Source organism: Lithobates pipiens, unplaced genomic scaffold, assembly GCF_037356315.1.
Source record: "Lithobates pipiens isolate NorthernLeopardFrog02 unplaced genomic scaffold, aLitPip1_a1.2 Scaffold_10, whole genome shotgun sequence".
In the NCBI taxonomy this organism is placed as follows: Eukaryota; Metazoa; Chordata; class Amphibia; order Anura; family Ranidae; genus Lithobates; species Lithobates pipiens.
In genome coordinates, this window is record NW_027507686.1 from 19,921,580 (window position 1) to 19,944,194 (window position 22,615).

A 22,615-nucleotide genomic window follows, 5' to 3' on the forward strand; every position below is an offset into this window, starting at 1 on the left:
TGTTCCCCCCCCCCCCCAGTGCCACCAGCAACGGGGGGGAGGGCTGTTCCCCCCCCCCCCCCAGTGCCACCAGCAACGGGGGGGGGGGCTGTTCCCCCCCCCCCCCCCCAGTGCCACCAGCAACGGGGGGGGGGAGGGCTGTTCCCCCCCCAGTGCCACCAGCAACGGGGGGGGGAGGGCTGTTCCCCCCCAGTGCCACCAGCAACGGGGGGGGGGAGGGCTGTTCCCCCCCAGTGCCACCAGCAACGGGGGGGGGGAGGGCTGTTCCCCCCCAGTGCCACCAGCAACGGGGGGGGGGGGCTGTTCCCCCCCAGTGCCACCAGCAACGGGGGGGGGGAGGGCTGTCCCCCCCCAGTGCCACCAGCAACGGGGGGGGGGAGGGCTGTTCCCCCCCAGTGCCACCAGCAACGGGGGGGGGGGAGGGCTGTTCCCCCCCAGTGCCACCAGCAACGGGGGGGGGGAGGGCTGTTCCCCCCCAGTGCCACCAGCAACGGGGGGGGGGGAGGGCTGTCCCCCCCCAGTGCCACCAGCAACGGGGGGGGGGCTGTTCCCCCCCCCCCCCCCAGTGCCACCAGCAACGGGGGGGGAGGGCTGTTCCCCCCCCCCCCCCCAGTGCCACCAGCAACGGGGGGGGAGGGCTGTTCCCCCCCCCAGTGCCACCAGCAACGGGGGGGGAGGGCTGTTCCCCCCCCCCCCCCCCAGTGCCACCAGCAACGGGGGGGGGGAGGAGGGCTGTTCCTCCCAGTGCCACCAGCAACGGGGGGGGGGGAGGAGGGCTGTTCCTCCCAGTGCCACCAGCAACAGGGGGGGGGAGGAGGGCTGTTCCTCCCTGTGCCACCAGCAACGGGGGGGGGGGGGGAGGAGGAGGGCTCTTCCTCCCAGTGCCACCAGCAATGGGGGGGCTGTTCCTCCCAGTGCCACCAGCAATGGGGGGGGGGGGGCGAGGGGGCTGTTACTGGCAACAGGGGGCGCTGTTCCTCCCACTTGTCAGACCCCCCTCCCCTTAAAGTCTGGTGGACAGTAAACTGCCCCTTTTTATTTTGTAAGTTTGGAGAACTCAATACATTTTATATTGGTGCAGGTTTCCCTGTGTCACTGCAAAGCTCAAATTCTTGTATTTAGAATACTTTTCATGATGTTTTAATAAATAGTTGTATCTTTTATATCTGATCTGAATGAAGTTTCCCTGTTATGTTCTTTTTTTTAGTGTTGTGTTTTTGTTTTTGCGCCGATTCCTCCCAACCAAGACCTCAATGTACAGGTGATAGAAGATGAATTTTGATCTATGGCTTACAGGACTTTCCTGTCTTTTGCAGGACAACTTCTGACATGTCCAAAAAATTCTGTCCTCATTGCGGGAATATGACCCTAAAGAAAGTGGCCGTGTCTGTGGATGAGGATGGCGGCCAGCACATGCATTTCTCCAAGAACCCCAAGGTCCTGAACACCCGGGGCATGAGGGTAAGACATCAAACGTCAGTGTGAGGGTCTTTATGGGCCTTGATATGTGTACTGGCTGGAACAGGAAGGGGTCATCCCCCAAACTTCCCCCCTAACCCTGGGATGCATTTTTAATCGCACCGATCGCTGTATAAATGTGGTCCCAAAATCGCACCAAAAGTGTCCACCATAATGTCGCAGTCACGATAAAAATCGCTGATCGCCACCATTACTAATAAAAACAAAATTTATTAATAAAAATGCCATAAAGCTATCCCCTATTTTGTAGACGCTATAACTTTTGCGCAAACCAATCACACACTTATTGCGATATTTTTGGTAAAAAAATTTTTTTTTAGAAGAATACGTATTGGCCTAAACTGAGGAAAAACAATATTTTTTAAAAATATTTTTTTAGGGATATTTATTATAGCAAAAAGTAAAAAAAAATTGTGTTTTTTTATTTTTAAATTGTCCTATTTTTTTGCACCGGCTGGTGGCTCAGGTCTCCCGGTGGGGTGGGAGGCCCGGTAAGAGTGGCGGAAGGTCGTATGGAATGTCCCCTCCAACTCCTTTTAGGATAGCAGCCGAGCGACTTTTAGCAGCATCAGTTGTAATCGTTAAAAATTCAACCACCCGCTTTAAAAAAAAAAAAAATTTTATCGGGGTGGTGTCTGCAGCTGTATATCACCCCGGTTTAACCTCCTGAAGGCCATGAACGTAAATTTGCGTACGGTCGGCGTGAATGGGCTGACCTCTTAGCGGTGACACCTCCTGGCCCTTTAAAAGATTTGTGATTGGCTGTCGCGTGATCTGTAAAGCTTTGGGTCAGGCGACAGTAACTATGTCGGGAACATGCAGCGCACGCGCTCTTGCCGCAGGTGTATTGGCAGTAAACATGTGCACTGACCAAAAAATTTGTTTGTTTCCTTCGTTTTTTTTGCTTTTTTCAGATTTTGGAATTCTGAAATTTTCAGAAATTAAAAAAAAAAAAAAACAGTAAAATTCGAAATAACCAACTATTAAATTATAGGTATTGGAATTTTTCCTTTCAAATGTGGCTGTTTGTCAACGTAACAAATACAAATTTATCTGAAGTTACGAATTATTCGAAATAACAAATGCTGCATCTAAACAAATGGAATGGAACAAATTAATAATAATAAAAAGGTTTTATTATTATATAGTTACATTCCATACGTTTAGATACGGCATTTGTAACTTCAGATAAATTTGTACTGGTTACGTTCACTAACAGCCAAATTCGAAAGGAAATTCCAATACCTATAATTTAATATTTGTTATTTCAGATTTTCTGGTTTTCGAGTTTTCAGATTTTCATTCTGTTGAATGTTCAGATTTTCATTCTTATTTTTGAATTTTCGCATTTCCCGACATGTTGCATTTCCTGAAATTTGCGCAATTTTGCAAATTTTTCGGGAAATGCAACATTGTGCAAATTTTTTGGGAAATGCAACATGTTGCATTTGCCGAAATTTTCACAATGTTGCATTTGCCGAAATTTTCACAAATGTTGCATTTGCCGAAATTGGCACAATGTTGCATTTGCCGAAATTGGCACAAAATACGTTGGAATCTGGGACTAAACGATTTGCACATGTCTAATTGGTAGAAATTTATGCAACCACCCCCCCTCGGCGCTAAAGACCAGGCAGCGAGAGGCTGCGTATTTGCGTACGGCGGATGCCACGGGGTTAATAGACCTGTTATGTGAGTAGATGGAAAGATTCAACATGCCCGGCGTTGGTCCGCCCCTTTTTTTGATTTCTATGTTCTCTTTGCAGCATTCCTTGCCCGCTCCTCAGGGAGGAAAACACGCAGCAAACCCGCAGTTGGTGGAGGATCAGAATTTCCCCCAGCAGCGTCTCTCCAAAAAGGCGCGGTCCAAGACCGACGTCTTCAATCCGGATTACATCGCCGGAGCTTCACCCTTCGTGGAAAACGACATCTACAGCCGCGCCGCCAACCTGAACATCAAAGACGGGGCTCAGGGAGCCGGCCGCCGCCGGGTGAACCCCAACGCCTCCAGGAAAAAGGGGGTGAAGAAGAGATGAGATGTAGAGCGGGAAATTCCCAGCTTTCACTGTATTTATTCAACTGGTTCCTTTTTGTAAAAGTTGAACCTCGAATGGGAAAAGTGACCTTTTTCAATGTTGTAACCTGCTTAGCTTAAAAAATATTCTGTGTTCTGGAGTGATGAGTGTAGGCCAGTCCGGTGCATGCTGCCGAGTTCAACCTGGCAAAGCAATCTTGATGTGCCGAGACGGCCCAGGATTGGCGATTTGATAGTCATGTGATGTCAGGAATGTTCACCGATTTGTGTGTTGTCTAAGCTCCAGAATACACTTCCACCACGAAAATGCAGTGAAAGTATGGAGCACACATTTTTTAGCTAGCAGCTTTGACATGTAATCAAATCACAGTAAGTTGGATTTGAATGTTTTCTACAGATGGTGTTTTCTGTGATCAAGCGAGGTCTGCTAAAGAAAACCTCATCCTGGCTTTCAGTGTAAGTTTGTGCCTCTGTGAGGAATATTAAAGGGGTTGCAAACCCTCATGTTTTTTTCACTTTAATGCATCCTATGCATTAAGGGGAAAAGACTTTTAGCAGTGCCCGGCCCTGCCGTTTTACTCACCTGAACCCCGTAGTTGCCTCAGAGGAGACATGCTGTCCCTCTCTGCACGGGGTCCTGACTCTTCATTGGCTAGATTGATAGCAGCGTAGCCATTGGCTCCCGCTGCTGTCAATCAAATCCAATGACGGGGCGGAGCCGAGTCTGGCATTTGTGTCTGGACGCCCAATGCTGGACTCTGGTGCACTCCCTCAAGGTAGATCATCTTCAGCCTCAGGAGCTAAGATTATAAGGTCCAGCGATGCTGCTCCAGAAATGCAGTGATACCTATCCCCTCGGTGCTCCATAAAACTGTCCAAGGTGAATTAAAGAGAATGTTTCTTAAGGTATCATGCACCTCGTTGGACTTAAGTCATATTATACCAGTGCATTTTACAAAGTGGCTGGGTTCCTGGCATTCAGCTTTAAAATGTTTGTTAGGGCCAAGCTGGCTCAAGTGAACTATTTCTTTTACTAATAGATGCAGTTGCTGTCAGCGCTGTATAAACTATATGTATACCAGGAGACAACTGGATAAAGCCTGACCCCGCATTTACTTTGTTTAAAGCCGAACTCCATGAATTCAGCTACTTTGTAAAATGCGCTGGCATGCTATTGGTTAAATCCAACAAGGTGCAAACCACTTCCTGGACCTAACGCTTTTTTATTTTTACATCTGACAGGTTTTTTTGTAGCAAAGTGGGGGTAGCTATCTACACTCCAGGGCTTTAAGAGGAGAGACTCTCTGGTTTCTCTCACACTGCAGCTCTGCCCGCCCATCTCCTCTGCTGGCTATTCACAGAAGCCTTTGTCTTTTTGTGAATGAGTTCACGTAATACAAAGCTCTCTGTGATTGTGCAGAAGGAGGGGTGGGTACAGCAGCTTCACGTGTCTCTGCAGTTTTAAGAGCTACAATTAGAAGGTCCAGCATTGGAGCTCCAGAAATGCAGTGATACATGTGCTCCATAAAACTGTCACATGTTAGAGATAAGGCCACAGGATGTTGAGCACCTTGTTGGACTTAACTCATAGTATGCCAGCACATTTATCATAAGCTACATACAGTGCTGTGTTCACACAGTGGTACATGACTCTGCATCAAGCTCCTGGAAAAAAATCAAGTGGGTCTTAGCCCTTGTACACACGGTCGGACGTTCTGACAACAAAATCCGATGGATTTTGTCCGAAACTGGTGTTGCATACACACGGTCGGACAAAGTTGTCGGAAAATCCGATCGTTCGTAACCTGATGACGTAATTTAGTTACGACGGGACTACGTTCAGGCTAGTAGCCAATAGCTTTGGTCTAGGAATTTGATCTGAGCACGCATGGCACTTTGTCCGATCGGAATTCTCTACAAACGATCAGACAAAGTCCGATCGGATCATGTTGTTGGAAAATTTTATAGCCCAGCTCTAAAACTTTTTTGGTCGGATATTCCGACGGGAACAGTCCGATGGAGCCCACACACACGGTCGGATTATCTGACAACACGGTCCGATCGGACCTTTTTCCGTCGGGTTTTCCAACTGTGTGTACAAGGGCTAAGAGCTGCTTAGCCAGTAACTGGAGGCCTTGTTTGTTTTTTGTTTTTTATCAATGAATACAAGGCTTCCTCTGGCTGAGATGGAGATCATGTAATTAATCTACCTGCCTCTTCGTCTCAGCAAATCAGAGGAGGCCTTGTATTCACTGGGGAAAAAAATACAAAGCCTCCTGGGAATGGCTAAGCAGAGCTTGGCTGGACTCAGTTGTGTTTCTGGCAGCAGATGAACAGGCCATGTACCACTGCCGGAACACAGCGCTGTGTACTGCATCTGATGCTACTTACCGTTTTATACAGCGTGCTGCGAAAGAAAGTGTTTGTGGCCCACAAAAACTAAAGTAAAAGTAGAGGAGTTCAGCTTTAAATTAGTTATAAAGCTTGCATGCTCTCTTTAGGGCCTTTTCACACTGGTGTGTTTTTTTAATTGGCTAGAAAAAACAAAAACAAACAGGAACAATGTTTCCCTTCAAAGCCTATGGGACTCTTCACACCACTGCGCTGCAGGTTGCGTTGCGTGTTCGGAAAAAGTCCTTCTTGCAGCATCTTTGGTATGTTTTTGTTTTCAAAACCCCACCAAAAATGCAGGTCTGCTGAAATGAATAGAAAACGCAGCAAAAACGCACCTGCGCTGTGTTTTAGTTGCATTTTTTTGACACGCATGTCCAGCTTTCACCGGTGCATGCTGGGTAATGGGCACCCAGAAAACGCATATGCATTTTTTTGCTGCATCTGTTTCAACTGTGTAGTAGTGTAAAAGCAGCCTGTTGGACCTTTTGTGTTCCAGTAGTGCAGCACCGTCTCCCCCTTGTGGTCATATTGCAAAAGTGAAATGGGGTTTGAAGTATTTTTAAAACGTGTGAAGAACCAGGAGAATCTTGATATGAAATTGGATATTAAAAAAAAAAGTACTCTGTGGATGTGTGGTGGTTGTTTTCTATTTTACTTTTTGTATACATTTTGGATCTTTTTTAAAGTCATAATAACCTAAAAACAAGAATGTCATATATCGCAGCTTACTGGTTTATACAATGTGATGACTCAATTCGGTGTTTTTTTTTTTGTTTTTTTTTTCCTGGTGGTCGTGCCAGTAAGTCCTATTATTTTTTTCTATTTTTCAACTTCCATTGGCAGATCGAGCTGTCCAGCGAAACTAGCAGTTAAACAAACCATTTAGCACTGACAGGGTTTTTATCCCAAAAGCAACAAAAATATGTTTGCTGATTTTTTTTTTAAAGTGTGGGTTAAGCTTTGGCTTCAATTTTCTAGTGTATGTAAATCTGCTAGTACATCTAACACTCCCCTCCCCCCAGACTGACAGTGCTGCTGTCCCAGAGATGTCTCCTTTTACGCCTCCCATCCAGGATGGAGACACCCTGAGACAGGAAGTGTGTTACTGGCTGGAGCATCGGGTGAAAAAAGGAAAAATCCTAAAAAAAAACAAAAAAAAAAAACAAAAAGATAAACTGACATTATTATTTTTTTTTTTTTTTTTACAAGTAAAATCTGTTACATAGTAGAGCGGCACGATTCTGGCCAAAATGAAAATCACAATTTTTTTGCTTAGAATAAAAAGATCACAATTCTCGCGATGTAAAATCTTTCACTTTATAAAAAAAAAAAAGGGCTATCTTTACTGGTTAGTTTTTTTTTTAATTAAATAGGGCTGCAACTAACAAATATTTTCATAATTGATTAGTTGGCCTATTATTGTTTCGATTAATCGGTTAATAACCTTAAAAAAAAAAAAAGTGAGTCAAATTGACGTTCATTTTCAACCACAGTGACGGGGAAATTTGGAAACGATAGAAAACTTCTCAGTCAAAGGAATTTTCAGACAGTTTATGTGTTTTTTGTTTAGAAATGAAGTGAAAATTTCAAAGAACAAAATTCTTTCATTGAGCAAATGTACAAAGATTTTTTCATCTGAATATTCTCACCTGAAAATTGATCCGTGAGGCCAGCATAAGGCTCGGTACACACCTATGCAGTTTTTACTTTTGAACTGTTTCTGCAGTGCTTTTTGCGTTGCGTTTTGATTCTTGCGCACGTGATTTTACTGCAATTTGCGTTTTTTGTATTTTTTTTTTTTTTTGGGCAGATTAAAAAAACACATTCTTTTCTGCAGCTTCTCCATTGAAGTATATTGAACCAAAAAAAGCATCATTTTGCGTTAAAAGTCCCTGACCCTTTCCAAATATGCAGCGGCTGGAAAAAGCACAAATATGAACGTGTCCCATAAGAAACCATGTAAATGAACTGTAGTGCGTTTCTGCAAAAATCCCCAATAAACATATAGAGGTGAACCAGGCCTAAGACGTTTAGTAACATAATGGGGGTTAAAAAGACTAAAATTAGCCCTTTATAGTACAAAAAGGCAGATAATCACTACTGTAAGGGGTTCATTTTTTTTACTGTAGAACAGTGAAAGTAGTATTTGTAGTAGTGATTATATTGTTGTACTATAAAGGGCTCAGTTTCTTTAGTTGTTTTTTTTTTTTAACCCCATTATGTTACAGGCCGATTAATCGATTAGTTGTTTCAGCCCTAAAATTAAAGTCATTTTATTAAGACCGCTGCACAAATACACTGTGACATAAAATATTGCAACAGCCATTTTATTCTGTAGGGTGTCTACTAAAATATATATATATAATGTTTGGGGGTTCCAAGTAATTTTCTAGCTAAAAAAAAATAAAGAATGATTTTAACTTGAAACCAACAAATGTCAGAAAAAGGTTTAGTGGTTAAACTTTTTTCACTTAGGCACCTTTCACACGGGACGGGTCAGTAATGATCCGCCCCGTGATGATCCGCTCGCTCAGCGGGGATCGCTCCGTTGTCCCCGCTGAGCCGGCTGCGGACAGGGCGGTCTCCGCTCTCCTCTATGGGGATCGGATGAGCACGGACCGTGTGTCCGTGTTCATCCGATCCGCTCTGCAGACGGATAGAAAAATAGGATTTTCCTCCGTCTGCAGAATCGGACAGTAGCGGAGGCGGACAATAGCGGGTGTCTGCGGATGTGCATCCGCAGACACCCGCTATCCCATAGGGATGAATGTATGTCCGTATTTCATCCGCAAACGGATGGATGAAATACGGACATAATGTCCGCATGTGTGAAAGGGGCCTTACACACAAAGTTTATTCCTTTGACAAATTTTTACAATGTTTACACTTAAATTCAACTGATAAAGAATATTTTGATTCTTGGCAGACTGCCCAGTTTTTTTTCTTCCTTTCTTTTGAGGGCTTCAGAAGTGCAGAGAGAATTCTTTGCATAGAAGGTAATGTGAAACACTTTAGTCAAGATCGGCGATGAAGATTAATTGTGCAGCTCTATTACATAGTAGGCGAGGTTGAAAAAAGACACGAGTCCAACCTATGTGTGTGATTATATGTCAGTATTATATTGTATATCCCTGTATGTTGCGGTCGTTCAGGTGCTTATCTAATAGTTTTTTGAAACTATCGATGACCACCGCCTGTGGCAGGGAATTCCACATCCTTGCCGCTCTTACAGTAAAGAACTCTCTACGTAGTTTAAGTTAAACCTCTTTTCTTCTAATTATAGTGAATGGCCATGTGTCTTTATTGTTCCCTTTCACTTAAAAGTTTTCTCCCTATTGAGGGGGTCACCAGTCCGGTATTTATATAATGAATCCTGTCCCCTCTCAAGCGTCTCTTCACCAGAGAGAACCAGTTTGGAGCTCCCAACCTTTCCTCATAACTATTATGCTCCAGACCTTTTATCAGCTTTGTTGCCCTTCTTTGTACTCGCTCCATTTCCAGTACATCCTGCCTGAGGACTGGTGCCCAGAACTGGACGGCATACTCCAGGTGCGGCCGGACCAGAGTCTTGTAGAGCGGGAGAATTATCGTTTTATCTCTGGAGTTGATCCCCTTTTTAATGCCAATATTCTGTTTACTTTTTAAGCAGCAGCTTGGCATTCCATGCCATTGCTGAGCCTATCATCTACTAGGGCCCCCAAGTCCTTTTCCATCCTAGATTCCCCCCAGTCTATAGATTGCATTCATATTTGTTCCATCCAAATGCATTATTTTACATTTTTCTACATTGAACATCATTTGCCATGTAGTTGCCCACCCCATTCATTTGTTCAAATCTTCTTGCAAGGTTTCCACATCCTGCGGAGAAATTATTGCCCTGCTTAGCTTAGTATTGTCTGCAAATTCGGAGATTGAACTGTTTATCCCATCCTCCAGGTCGTTTATGAACAAATTAAATAGGTTTGGTCCCAGCACATGTAAAAGAGTGTTAATAGTGAGTGTGGCAGTGTCACAGTGTCAGTAGTAGGTAGGGAGGTGTACAAAGGTCAGAAGTTTATAAGGCAGTGTCCAGGGGTCAGCAGTAGGTAGAGCAGTGTACAAAGGTCAGAAGTCTGTAGGGCAGTGTCCAGGGGTCAGCAGTAGGTAGAGCAGTGTACAAAGGTCAGAAGTCTGTAGGGCAGTGTCCAGGGGTCAGCAGTAGGTAGGACAGTGTACAAAGGTCAGACGTTTGCAGGGCAGTATCCGGGGTCAGCATTAGGTAGGGCACTGTGCAAAGGTCAGACGTTTGTAGAGCAGTGTCCAGGGGTCAACAGTAGGTAGGGCTGTGCACAAAAGGTCAGAAGTTCTTAGAGCAGTGTCCAGGGGTCAGTAGGAGGTAGGCCAGGGTTGAGTAGGAGGCAGAGCAGTGTACTAAGGTCAGAAGTTCTTGTCCATTTTGATATGATTTCATACTCCTTGGGTGGACTGGAGAGGGGGGCCAGTGGGGATCAGCGCTCACACTGAATGGGTTCATTCACACAGGCAGCAGGGAGGACTGTAAAAGCAGGTTGAGCTGCAATTTTACCACCCCCCAAACAAACCTTTGCAGCTGCTCAGGACTGTAATGCCGCAGCAAAATTGAAGCAACATGTCACATTTGGCATACGGTACTGCTGCAGAGCGCAACCCAATCAAGTGAAGAAGGCCACAGAGCAACCACGTTGGTTTAGGATTTTGAGGGATAAAGCAGGGGCTAAGTTGCCTCCTCACCCCCTGTCAAAATGCTCTCTTAAAGGTGATCCACCACGGATCTCTTTTCCAGAGGGGTGGAAGAAATTAACTCAGGATAGTAAAATTCAGAACAATCTATGACCACATTCACGTCCACAAGCAGCCTATCGAAACAGAAATCTCATTCTACATCTACTAACAATCGATGGAATAATAGGAGTCGTGTTAATAAGTAGCAGCCTTGGATGATTCAGCTGAATGCAGAAACTCTGTTGCAGGGAAAACAGAATCCGTCGAATGTTGTTATAGTCAGGGTGACTCAGCGCGAGGTTCAACCCGGCCTGTATGTTCCCGGGCCTGTCTAAAGCCCCCATACACCATGTCAGATTTTCTGCTGATTTTTGTCTTCAGATTTACCAAAACCATATAATATGAGGTCAAACCTTAGGAGTTTCAATTTGTATGTAATCGGGCAGGCCCTTGCACTACATGGTTTTGGGAAATCTGAAGACAAAAATCAGCAGAAAATCTGATAGTGTGTATGGGGCTGTGTGGAGCTTCCACACATTCTTCACTAGGGTAAAACGGCTGTAGCTGATTTCTCGCCATAATGACCGCTATGCCCCTCCTATCAAAGAATACCTTAAATAATCAGACCAATACCAATTTGTGGAGATCTTTGAAGGAACAAAAGCACCAACCTTTGTTTTGTGTCTGCGGAACCACTTAAAGGTTCCCAAGCTGCAAGACACCAGCTCATGGACAATCCCAACTCTCCACAGATACCTCCATGTCCCAACTTCCCAGTTAAACCACCATTAACTGGAAATTCTCCAGAGGACACCATACCCTAGATCAGTGACAGCAAAATGTATCACCCGAGATGTTTTTGGAACTACATTTCCCATGATGCTCATGCACTCTGCAGTGTAGTTGAGCATCATGGAGAAATGTAGTTCCAAAACATCTGGGGTGCCAAGGTTCGCCATCACTGCCCTACATGGATCCCTAGTATATACTGAAATACACCCAAGGAGCACCGATCCTTACCACTGTATAGGATGGAAGTTTCTTCTGTGTCCACTTGCTTCGTACGGAAGTTTACTCTATTCCTCCTAGACCCCGTCTTGAAGCTCCTCTAAAAATTCAGTCCCAAAATCTCATTGGGTAACCTTATGTCCCCTGATTCCAGATGTTAATCCTATATCTCAGCTTGACAAGGAAGCGCACATGCTCCGAAACGCGGCATGTTGCTTTCTTGTCCTTGGTGTCCGCTCCACGGAACACTTATGCCACATACACAAGACCGGCCTTTCCAACAGAAAAGGTCAGACGGAATCATTTCATCGGATATTCCGATCGTGTGTGGGCTTCAGCTGACTTTGTTTTTTTTTTTTCAAAAATTCTGATGGACCTAGAAATAGAACATGTTTTAAATCTTTCCGATGGAATCAATTCCTATCGGGAAAATCATTCATCTGTGTGCTAGTCCGACGGACCAAATACAACGCAAGGGCAGCTATTGGCTACTGGCTATTGAACTTCCTTTTCTAGTCCCCTCGTACATCATCGCATTCGAAACAAACGAACTTTGGTGTGATCGTGTGTAGGCAAGTCCGTTCGGTCAGAAACTCAGTCGGAAAGACCATCAGAGTTTATTCTGACGGAAAGTCCGGTCGTGTTTACGCGGCATAAGGGGATATAGTCTGGCCTCCTCCTTGTTCCTAGTGCACATACAGCTGGACACCCAGCATTCTCTCCCTGGCAGACTTCCATCTTGGTACTCCGGACCTTCATCTCCACGTTGAGCTTTCTTTTATCATGTAAAGATGAGTGGCCCTAATATATTAAACGTATTGGTCCTGCTGCACTTAGAGGTGCTCCTTCATTTGTTTTGTTTTTTTACCTTAGCATATCTCCTTGCCTCCCCTGTTCACCTAGTCATGTTTGACCTTTGGGTATTTTTTTGTTGCCTCTGGCCTATCTTTAACCACTTGCCACCCCCCTAGCAGTAGATTTAATACTAGCAGGTGGCAGCTGTAGGCTCAGCGATGTATCCATGCATCTGTGAGCACACGCGCATGGGCGTGCCCCTCGGTACATGCCCGCTGTGAGCAGCCAGAGTAATTTGAGCTATACATCCAATCATAGCGATCACATGATAACTTGTAAGAAAAGTGCCAAGAATGGCTTTCATTCATGACATTTTGCTTACTGATGTAATGCTGTGATTGGTCACAAGCAATCACATGGTACCTGAGCCAATCATAACACCCTGTACCACGTGATCCATTGTGACCAATCAAAACAGTAAACACTAAGTCATGAATGGCTTTTAAAACTATTGCTTATAAAGCCTCACACACACACGATTGGACTTTTGTACAAAGGGCGTTGGCCCTGAACTTGTTAAGCATACACACAATCGGACTTTTTCAGCCAACTTTCTGCTCTTTACCGCCACCTTTGGTCAACTTCTGTATTGTCTGATCTTTTGCATTGTTTCTGAGCATGCGTGTTTGTAAAGTCCGATGGTTTTCTGTACACACGATCGGACTTTGCTCCATCGGACTTATGTTGTCGAAAAGTTTGTCCATTCGCACAGCCAACAAAAGTCCGATGAAAACTGAAAAAGTTTGTCCGATGAAGTGGACACGCGGTCGAATGTTGCCTTAAAACAGCTTTATTTGCATGTTTGTTTTCAAAAAGTCTGATCGTGTGTACCGGCCTTTACAGTGATCATCACTGTTATGAACAATAATGGTGTAAAAAATAAATAAATCCCTGATCACCCCTTCCAGAGTAGTACGGCATCACTATCAGGGCTACGGATAAGGCAGTACAGCCAACCCTCTTGTACTGGGCCCAGATCTCATCAGTTCAAAAGGGGGGCCTGGGCCGAGTAGGAGGGCCAGCAGTACTGCCTTATTGCCAACACTTGTGACTCTTGTGCAGTGCTGCCAGCTTCTACTTCTCTTTTCTTTCTCTGGCTGCACTGCAGGAGGATCGGTTCTAGTATCTGCACCCCCTTTTCCATGCTGTCTGGGACCCCTGTGTGCCCCTTTCCTCTGCAGTGCTGCTATTTTCCCTCCGGCAGCTGCTGAGGGCACACAAGCAGGTTATTTCAGGATGGTGAGCCCCCCTCCTGCTGGTGGTGAAAACACCACACTGAATGAACACAGCACCGATCGCTCACTGTGGAGGGGCAGATACACTGGTGTGCAGTCATGTTGGAACAGGAAGGGGCCATCCCCCAAACTGTTCCCACAAAATTGGGAGCATGAAATTGTCCAAATAGTCTTGGTATGCTGACGCCTTAAGAGTTCCCTTCACTGGAACTAGGGGGCCAAGCCCAACCCCTGAAAAAAAAAACCCACACCATAACCCCCCCTCCACCAAATGATTTGCCCCAGTGCACAAAGCAAGGTCCATAAAGACATGGATGAGCAAGTTTGAGGTGGAGGAACTTGACTGGCCTGCACAGAGTCCTAACCCCAACCCAATAGAACACCTTTGGGATGAATTAGAGTGGAGACTGCGAGGCAGGCCTTCAAGTCCAACATCACTGCCTGACTTCACATATGTGCTTCTGAAGGAATGGTCAAATATTCCCATAGACATAGACACCCTCTTAAACCTTGTGGACAGAGCTTGAGCTATTTTGCAAAGGAGAATGGGCAAAAATGTCACTCTAGATGTGCAAAGCTGGTAGAGACATCCCCAAAAAGACTTGGAGCTGTAATTGTAGAGAAAGGGGGTTCTACAAAGTATTGACTCTGGGGGGCGCCATACAAATGCCCCCCCCCACACTTTTCATAGATAATTATTTGTAAAGAAAGTTGAAAACCATTTATTGTTTTCCTTCCACTTCACAATTATGTGTCACTTTGTGTTGGTCTATCACATAAAATTTCAATAAAATACATTTAAGTTTTTGGTTGTAACATGAGAACATGTGGAAAATTTCAAGGGGTATGAATACTTTTTCAAGGCAAGGTATAATTACATAGTATCCTATGCTGTCTATGTAAACCCGTTATATACAAAGTTTATGTATAGAATTATAATATACATTGTATCCATGTCTCTCTTTCCACCCGATGTGTTCTGCCTGCTCTCTGCCTTGGGGTTCATATCTGGGTGTGAAAGAAATGTGAAACACTTTAGTCAAGATCGGCGATAACGATTCTTGACGATTAATTGTGCAGCTCTATTACATAATAGGTGAGGTTGAAAAAAGACACGAGTCCAACCAATGTGTGTGATTATATGTCAGTATTACATTGTAGTTTCGTTTTTTGAAACTATCGATGACCACCGCCTGTGGAAGGGAATTCCACATCCTTGCTGCTCTTACAGTAAAGAACTCTCTACGTAGTTTATGGTTAAACCTCTTTTCTTCTAATTATAGTGAATGGCCATGTGTCTCTTTATTGTTCCCTTTCACTGAAAAGTTTTCTCCCTATTGTGGGATTACCAGTACGGTATTTGTATATTGAAATGATATCCCCTCTCAAGCGTCTATTCCCCAGAGAGAATAAGTTCAGTGCTCCCAACCTTTCCTCATAACTAATATGCTCCAGACCCTTGATCAGCTTTGTTGCCCTTCTTTGTACTTGCTCCATTTCCAGTACATCCTTCCTGAGGACGGGTGCCCAGAACTGGACAGCATACTCCAGGTGCGGCTGGACCAGAGTCTTGTAGAGCGGGAGAATTATCGTTTTATCTCTGTAGTTGATCCCCTTTTTAATGCCAATATTCTGTTTACTTTTTAAGCAGCAGCTTGGCTTTGCATGCCATTGCTGAGCCTATCATCTACTAGGGCCCCCAAGTCCTTTTCCATCCTAGATTCCCCCAGAGGTTCTCCCCCCAGCCAACAGATTGCATTCCTATTTTTGCCATCCAAATTAATTATATTTTACATTTTTCTACATTGAACATCATTTGCCATGTAGTTGCCCACCCCATTCATTTGTTCAAATCTTCTTGCAAGGTTTCCACATCCTGCGGAGAAATTATTGCCTGCAAATTCGGAGATTGAACTGTTTATCCCATCCTCCAGGTCGTTTATGAACAAATTAAATAGGTTTGTTCCCAGCACATGTAAAAGAGTGTTAATAGTGAGTGTGGCAGTGTCACAGTGTCAGTAGTAGGTAGGGAGGTGTACAAAGGTCAGAAGTTTGTAGGGCAGTGTCCAGGGGTCAGCAATAGGTAGAGCAGTGTACAAAGGTCAGAAGTCTGTAGGGCAGTGTCCAGGGGTCAGCAGTAGGTAGGACAGTGTACAAAGGTCAGAAGTTTGTAGGGCAGTGTCCAGGGGTCAGCAGTAGGTAGGGCACTGTACAAAGGTCAGAAGATTGTAGGACAGTGTCCAGGGGTCAGTAGTAGGTAGAGCAGTGTACAAAGGTCAGAAGTTTGTAGAGCAGTGTCCGGGGTCAGCAATAGGTAGGGAACTGTGCAAAGGTCAGACATTTGTAGAGCAGTGTCCAGGAGTCAACAGTAGGTAGGGCTGTGCACAAAAGTTCAGACGTTCTTAGAGCAGTGTCCAGGGGTCAGTAGGAGGTAGGCCAGGGTTGAGTAGGAGGCAGAGCAGTGTACTAAGGTCAGAAGTTCTTATGGCAGTGTCCAGGGAAAAGCAGGGGATCAGCAGGGAGCACCGCAGGGGGGCTCAGGAGGGAACAAAAGTGGTTTCTTGATGCAGCTTAGTGAAGAAAACCTACTGCAGCTGATCTACTTGTTCTGGTTCCTGCCTCCTCACTTGTCCATTTCATATGATTTCATACTCCTTGGGTGGACTGGAGAGGGGGGCCAGTGGGGATCAGCGCTCACACTGAATGGGTTCATTCACACAGGCAGCAGGGAGGACTGTAAAAGCAGTTTGAGCTGCAATTTTACCACCCCCCAAACAAAGCTTTGCAGCTGCTCAGGACTGTAATTCCGCAGCAAAATTGAAGCAACATGTCACATTTGGCATACGGTACTGCTGCAGAGCGCAACCCAATCAAGTGAAGAAGGCCACAACCAGCAACCACGTTGGTTTAGGATTTTGAGGGATAAAGCAGGGGCTAAGTTGCCTCCTCACCCCCTGTCAAAATGCTCTCTGAAAGGTGATCCACCACGGATCTCTTTTACAGAGGGGTGGAAGAAATTAACTCAGGATAGTAAAATTCAGAACAATTTATGACCACATTCACGTCCACAAGCAGCCTATTGAAACAGAAATCTCATTCTACATCTACTAACAATCGATGGAATAATAGGAGTCGTGTTAATAAGTAGCAGCCTTGGATGATTCAGCTGAATGCAGAAACTCCGTTGCAGGGAAAACAGAATCCGTCGAATGTTGTTATAGTCAGGGTGACTCAGCGCGAGGTTCAACCCGGCCTGTATGTTCCCGGGCCTGTCTAAAGCCCCCATGCACCATATCAGATTTTCTGCGGATTTTTGTCTTCAGATTTACCAAAACCATATAATATGAGGTCAAACCTTAGAAGTTTCAATTTGTATGTAATCGGGCCGGCCCTTGCTCTACATGGTTTTGGAAAATCTGAAGACAAAAATCAGCAGAAAATCTGATAGTGTGTATGGGGCTGTGTGGAGCTTCCACACATTCTTCACTAGGGTAAAACAGCTGTAGCTGATCTCTCGCCATAATGACCGCTATACCCCTCCTATCAAAGAATACCTAATATAATCAGACCAATACCAATTTGTGGAGATCTTTGAAGGAACAAAAGCACCAACCTTTGTTTTGTGTCTGCGGAACCACTTAAAGGTTCCCAAGCCGCAAGACACCAGCTCATGGACAATCCCAACTCTCCACAGATACCTCCATGTCCCAACTTCCCAGTTAAACCACCATTAACTGGAAATTCTCCAGAGGACACCATACCCTAGATCAGTGACAGCGAACTTTGGCACCCGAGATGTTTTTGGAACTACATTTCTCATGATGCTCATGCACTCTGCAGTGTAGTTGAGCATCATGGAGAAATGTAGTTCCAAAACATCTGGGGTGCCAAGGTTCGCCATCACTGCCTTAGATGGATCCCTAGTATGTACTGAAATATCCGTGTTAATTTTGAGCACCTCCAAAGATCTCAACCTCTACGACACCCAAGGAGCACCGATCCTTACCACTGGATAGGATGGAAGTTTCTTCTGTGTCCACTTGCTTCGTACGGAAGTTTACTCTATTCCTCCTAGACCCCGTCTTGAAGCTCCTCTAAACATTCAGTCCCAAAATCTCATTGGGTAACCTTATGTCCCCTGATTCCAGATGTTAATCCTATATCTCAGCTTGACAAGGAAGCGCACATGCTCCGAAACGCGGCATGTTGCTTTCTTGTCCTTGGTGTCCGCTCCACGGAACACTTATGCCGCATACACAAGACCGGCCTTTCCAACAGAAAAGGTCAGACGGAATCATTTCATCGGATATTCCGATCGTGTGTGGGCTTCAGCTGACTTTGTTTTTTTTTTTTTCAAAAATTCTGACGGACCTAGAAATAGAACATGTTTTAAATCTTTCCGATGGAATCAATTCCTATCGGGAAAATCATTCATCTGTGTGCTAGTCCGACGGACCAAATACAACGCAAGGGCAGCTATTGGCTACTGGCTATTGAACTTCCTTTTCTAGTCCCCTCGTACATCATCGCATTCGAAACAAACGAACTTTGGTGTGATCGTGTGTAGGCAAGTCCGTTCGGTCAGAAACTCAGTCGGAAAGACCGTCAGAGTTTATTCTGACGGAAAGTCCGGTCGTGTTTACGCGGCATAAGGGGATATAGTCTGGCCTCCTCCTTGTTCCTAGTGCACATACAGCTGGACACCCAGCATTCTCTCCCTGGCAGACTTCCATCTTGGTACCCCGGACCTTCATCTCCACGTTGAGCTTTCTTTTATCATGTAAAGATGAGTGGCCCTAATATTAAACTTATTGGTCCTGCTGCACTTAGAGGTGCTCCTTCCTTTGTTTTGTTTTTTACCTTAGTATATCTCCTTGCCTCCCCTGTATACCTAGTCATGTTTGACCTTTGGGTATTTTTTTGTTGCCTCTGGCCTATCTTTAACCACTTGCCACCCCCTAGCAGTAGATTTAATACTAGCAGGTGGCAGCTGTAGGCTCAGCGATGTATCCATGCATCTCTGAGCACACGCGCATGGGCGTGCCTCTCGGTACACGCCCACTGTGAGCAGCCGGAGTAATTTGAGCTATACGTCCAATCATAGCGATCACATGATAACTTGTAAGAAAACTGCCATGGCTTTCATTCATGACATTTTGCTTACTGATGTAATGCTGTGATTGGTCACAAGCAATCACATGGTACCTGAGCCAATCATAACACCCTGTACCACGTGATCCATTGTGACCAATCAAAACAGTAAACACTAAGTCATGAATGGCTTTTAAAACTATTGCTTATAAAGCCTCATACACACACGATCAGACTTTTGTACAAAGGGCGTTGGCCCTGAACTTGTTAAGCATACACACAATCGGACTTTTTCAGCCAACTTTCACCAAATCACGTGTTTTTTCTGCTCTTTAGCCACCACCTTTGGTCAACTTCTGTATTGTCTGATCTTTTGCATTGGTTCTGAGCATGCGTGTTTGTAAAGTCTGATGGTTTTCTGTACACACGATCGGACTTTGCGCCATCGGACTTATGTTGTCGAAAAGTTTGTCCGTTCGCACAGCCAACAAAAGTCAGATGAAAACTGAAAAAGTTTGTCCGATGGAGTGGACACGCGGTTGGATGTTGCCTTAAAACAGCTAATTTGCATGTTTGTTTTCAAAAAGTCTGATTGTGTGTACCGGCCTTTAAAGTGAACATCACTGTTATGAACAATAATGGTGTAAAAAATAAATAAATCCCTGATCACCCCTTCCAGAGTAGTACAACATCACTATCAGGGCTACTGATAAGGCAGTACAGCCAGCCCTCTTGTACTGGGCCCAGATCTCATCAGTTCAAAAGGGGGGCCTGGGCCGAGTAGGAGGTACTGCCTTGTTACTGACACTTGTGACTCTTGTGCAGTGCTGCCAGCAGGGGCGGACTGACAACTCATGGGGCCCCGGGCAATAGGAGATTATGGGGCCCCTAGGCAATCAGAGATTATGGGGCCACACAGTATACACAAACATACAGTATACAATCACACAGTATACACAGACATGTTTCTATTGGCTGAGAAGGTACTGGAGAGGTGGGGCAACTATAATCTCTGGAATTTTAGACCAAAAGGATGTCGGTAAGGGAGATTTCAGAGTCAGATGTAAAAAAAAAAAACACAAATTTTTACATACTGTCCCTGGTTTTACTTAGGCTGACAACCCTGATGGGGCCCCCTAGCGGCATGGGGCCCTCGGGCAGTGCCCGAGTGGCCCAATGGTCAGTCCGCCCCTGGCTGCCAGCTTCTACTTCTCTTTTCTTCCTCTGGCTGCACTGCAGGAGGATCAGTTCTAGTATCTGCACCCCCTTTTCCATGCTGTCTGGGACCCCTGTGTGCTCCTTTCCTCTACAGTGCTGCCATTTTCCCTCCGGCAGCTTCTGAGGGCACACAAGCAGGTTATTTCAGGATGGTGAGCCCCCCTGCTGCTGGTGGTGAAAACACCACACTGAATGAACACACCACCAATCGCTCACTGTGGAGGGGCAGATACACTGGTGTGCAGTCATGTTGGAACAGGAAGGGGCCATCCCCAAACTGTTCCCACAAAATTGGGAGCATGAAATTGTCCAAAAAGTCTTGGTATGCTGATGCCTTAAGAGTTCCCTTCACTGGAACTAGGGGGCCAAGCCCAACCCCTGAAAAAAAAACAACCCACACCATAACCCCCCCTCCACCAAATGATTTGCCCCAGTGCACAAAGCAAGGTCCATAAAGACATGGATGAGCGAGTTTGGGGTGGAGGAACTTGACTGGCCTGCACAGAGTCCTAACCTCAACCCAATAGAACACATTTGGGATGAATTAGAGTGGAGACTGCGAGGCAGGCCTTCAAGTCCAACATCACTGCCTGACTTCACATATGTGCTTCTGAAGGAATGGTCAAATATTCCCATAGACATAGACACCCTCTTAAACCTTGTGGACAGAGCTTGAGCTATTTTGCAAAGGAGAATGGGCAAAAATGTCACTCTCTAGATGTGCAAAGCTGGTAGAGACATCCCCAAAAAGACTTGCAGCTGTAATTGTAGAGAAAGGGGGTTCTACAAAGTATTGACTCCGGGGGGCGCCATACAAATGCCCCCCCCCCACACTTTTCAAATATTTATTTGTAAAGAAAGTTGAAAACCATTTATTGTTTTCCTTCCACTTCACAATTATGTGTCACTTTGTGTTGGTCTATCACATAACATTTCAATAAAATACATTTACGTTTTTGGTTGTAACATGAGAACATGTGGAAAATTTCAAGGGGTATGAATACTTTTTCAAGGCAAGGTATAATTACATAGTAAATGTAAACCTGTATATACAAAGTTTATGTATAGAATTATAATATACATTGTATCCATGTCTCTCTTTCCACCCGATGTGTTCTGCCTGCTCTCTGCCTTGGGGTTCATATCTGGGTGTGAACTGAGAAGACATTTGAGAACCCTGTAATAACGAATGTTTAGAGGAACCCGTCTGGTTGATCGATGCCTGTCATCTTCTGGGATGGGAACTGTCTGGCCTGGAGGGAGTGCCCTATTATCTATCGGTGAACCCAACGCTCCCTCACTTTCCACCTTGTCACGGTGAGAAGTGTTCTCAACATTTCCTATATAAAGCCTGTCAGACTTCATTTTCACCATTCTTAGCAGCTGCAGAAAGGACATCCTATAGGACACCTGAGAGGAAACCATGTCTGGTGAGTCCCGGGCAGAATCTGACATTATTTCTGTAGGGCCTGACTGTCCAGAGACAAATTGCTGCAAGTTCACCCCTTCACTAAGTGTACGATGTCTGAGATGTAGGTGACCCGTGTTTGGGGCGGGTTGCCACCTATTCTTCAAGTAAAACCCGAACAGTTTAGCGGCACACAACAATTTTTTTATTGATTTTTTGGTGTCAGTGGGGGGAATTGTATCCCATTGTTGGTGTCAGTGGAGGAAATTGTACCCCATTGTTGGTGTCAGTGGGGGGAATTGTACATACCCTATTGTTGGTGTCAATGGGGGGAAATTGTACCCCATTGTTGGTGTCAGTGAGGGGAATTGTACCATATTGTTGGTGTCAGTGGGGGGAATTGTACCCTATTGTTGGTGTCAGCCAGGGGGAAAGGTTTAACAATGTTGCATTATTAAGAACTAACTGTATCTGCCGTACGTTTCAGGAAAAACGCCAGGGATTTTTTTTGCCAAACATAAATCTCAGCACCAGACTTCACCTAATCATTAACGTGGATAGGGTGGGCGGGTTACAAAATGTGTTGGGTTTTCCTTTTTTTTTGTTGCTTTCTGTGTCCCCACTGGGGAGATTTCCCCTTACTTCCTCTCCCAGTTACACCCAAGTGAGGAACAACAAGGGGCACCGGGACAGAAAGATACTGACGGCAAAAAGATCCTGATCAAGGTTCCAACCTTTTCCCACTGTACTAATTAAAAGTATTTTCTTACCTGTCCTGCGTAAAAATGCTGCTGCAGGCTGTCACTGTAGTGACGGATGATAAAAATCCTAGGCCTTGGTCACATGATCGCCGCTGATCCCCCCTTTACTTCTCTTAATCCTTTATCAGATCTTCTTTCCTATGTCATCTTATGTCACTGAGCTTTTATTGAGTATTCCGCTTGATCAGCAGCTTAGTCTGAATACTATTACATTCATATTTTAGACTTTTCCTCTAAAGCTGGAATAGCCTTATCAGTCCGTCACCCTTGACACAACCTCTTCTGTACATATTCTGCATGGAACAGCCTTCATCAGACGTGTGCTCAGTCTACATGATGTCCCGGGCGGGCAAACTCCATGGCCACTTCTATTGCAGCAGGTCCGTGACAC

The 22,615-nt window shown here is 45.1% G+C and overlaps 3 protein-coding genes across 4 annotated transcripts in view; all 3 read left to right on the forward strand.

The window, feature by feature from the left end:
• Window positions 1-6,535, forward strand: part of NOB1 (NIN1 (RPN12) binding protein 1 homolog) — a 77,073-nt gene extending 70,538 nt beyond the window's left edge. The window contains exon 10 of the transcript XR_013262321.1: window positions 6,446-6,535. The gene's annotated coding sequence lies outside the window, so the exon portion shown is untranslated. The remainder of the gene's footprint in view (window positions 1-6,445) is intronic.
• The window catches only part of LOC143927795 (NAD(P)H dehydrogenase [quinone] 1-like), a 61,319-nt gene that overhangs the window by 24,324 nt on the left and 14,380 nt on the right, over window positions 1-22,615 (forward strand). Inside the window, exon 1 of one of the 2 annotated variants that reach the window (XM_077452163.1) lies at window positions 21,348-21,485. The exons of the other annotated variant lie outside the window; for it this stretch is intronic. Coding sequence (XP_077308289.1) covers window positions 21,479-21,485 — 7 coding nt within the window. The 5' untranslated portion in view covers window positions 21,348-21,478. Of the gene's footprint in view, window positions 1-21,347; window positions 21,486-22,615 lie in introns of those variants that run through there. 2 annotated transcript variants of the gene reach the window in all.
• Window positions 1,287-6,535, forward strand: LOC143927804 (RNA-binding protein NOB1-like). Its single transcript, XM_077452185.1, has 2 exons — window positions 1,287-1,461; window positions 3,246-6,535. Exons 1-2 carry the CDS (start codon window positions 1,330-1,332, stop codon window positions 3,513-3,515), a joined length of 402 nt encoding a protein of 133 aa, XP_077308311.1. The 5' UTR covers window positions 1,287-1,329; the 3' UTR covers window positions 3,516-6,535.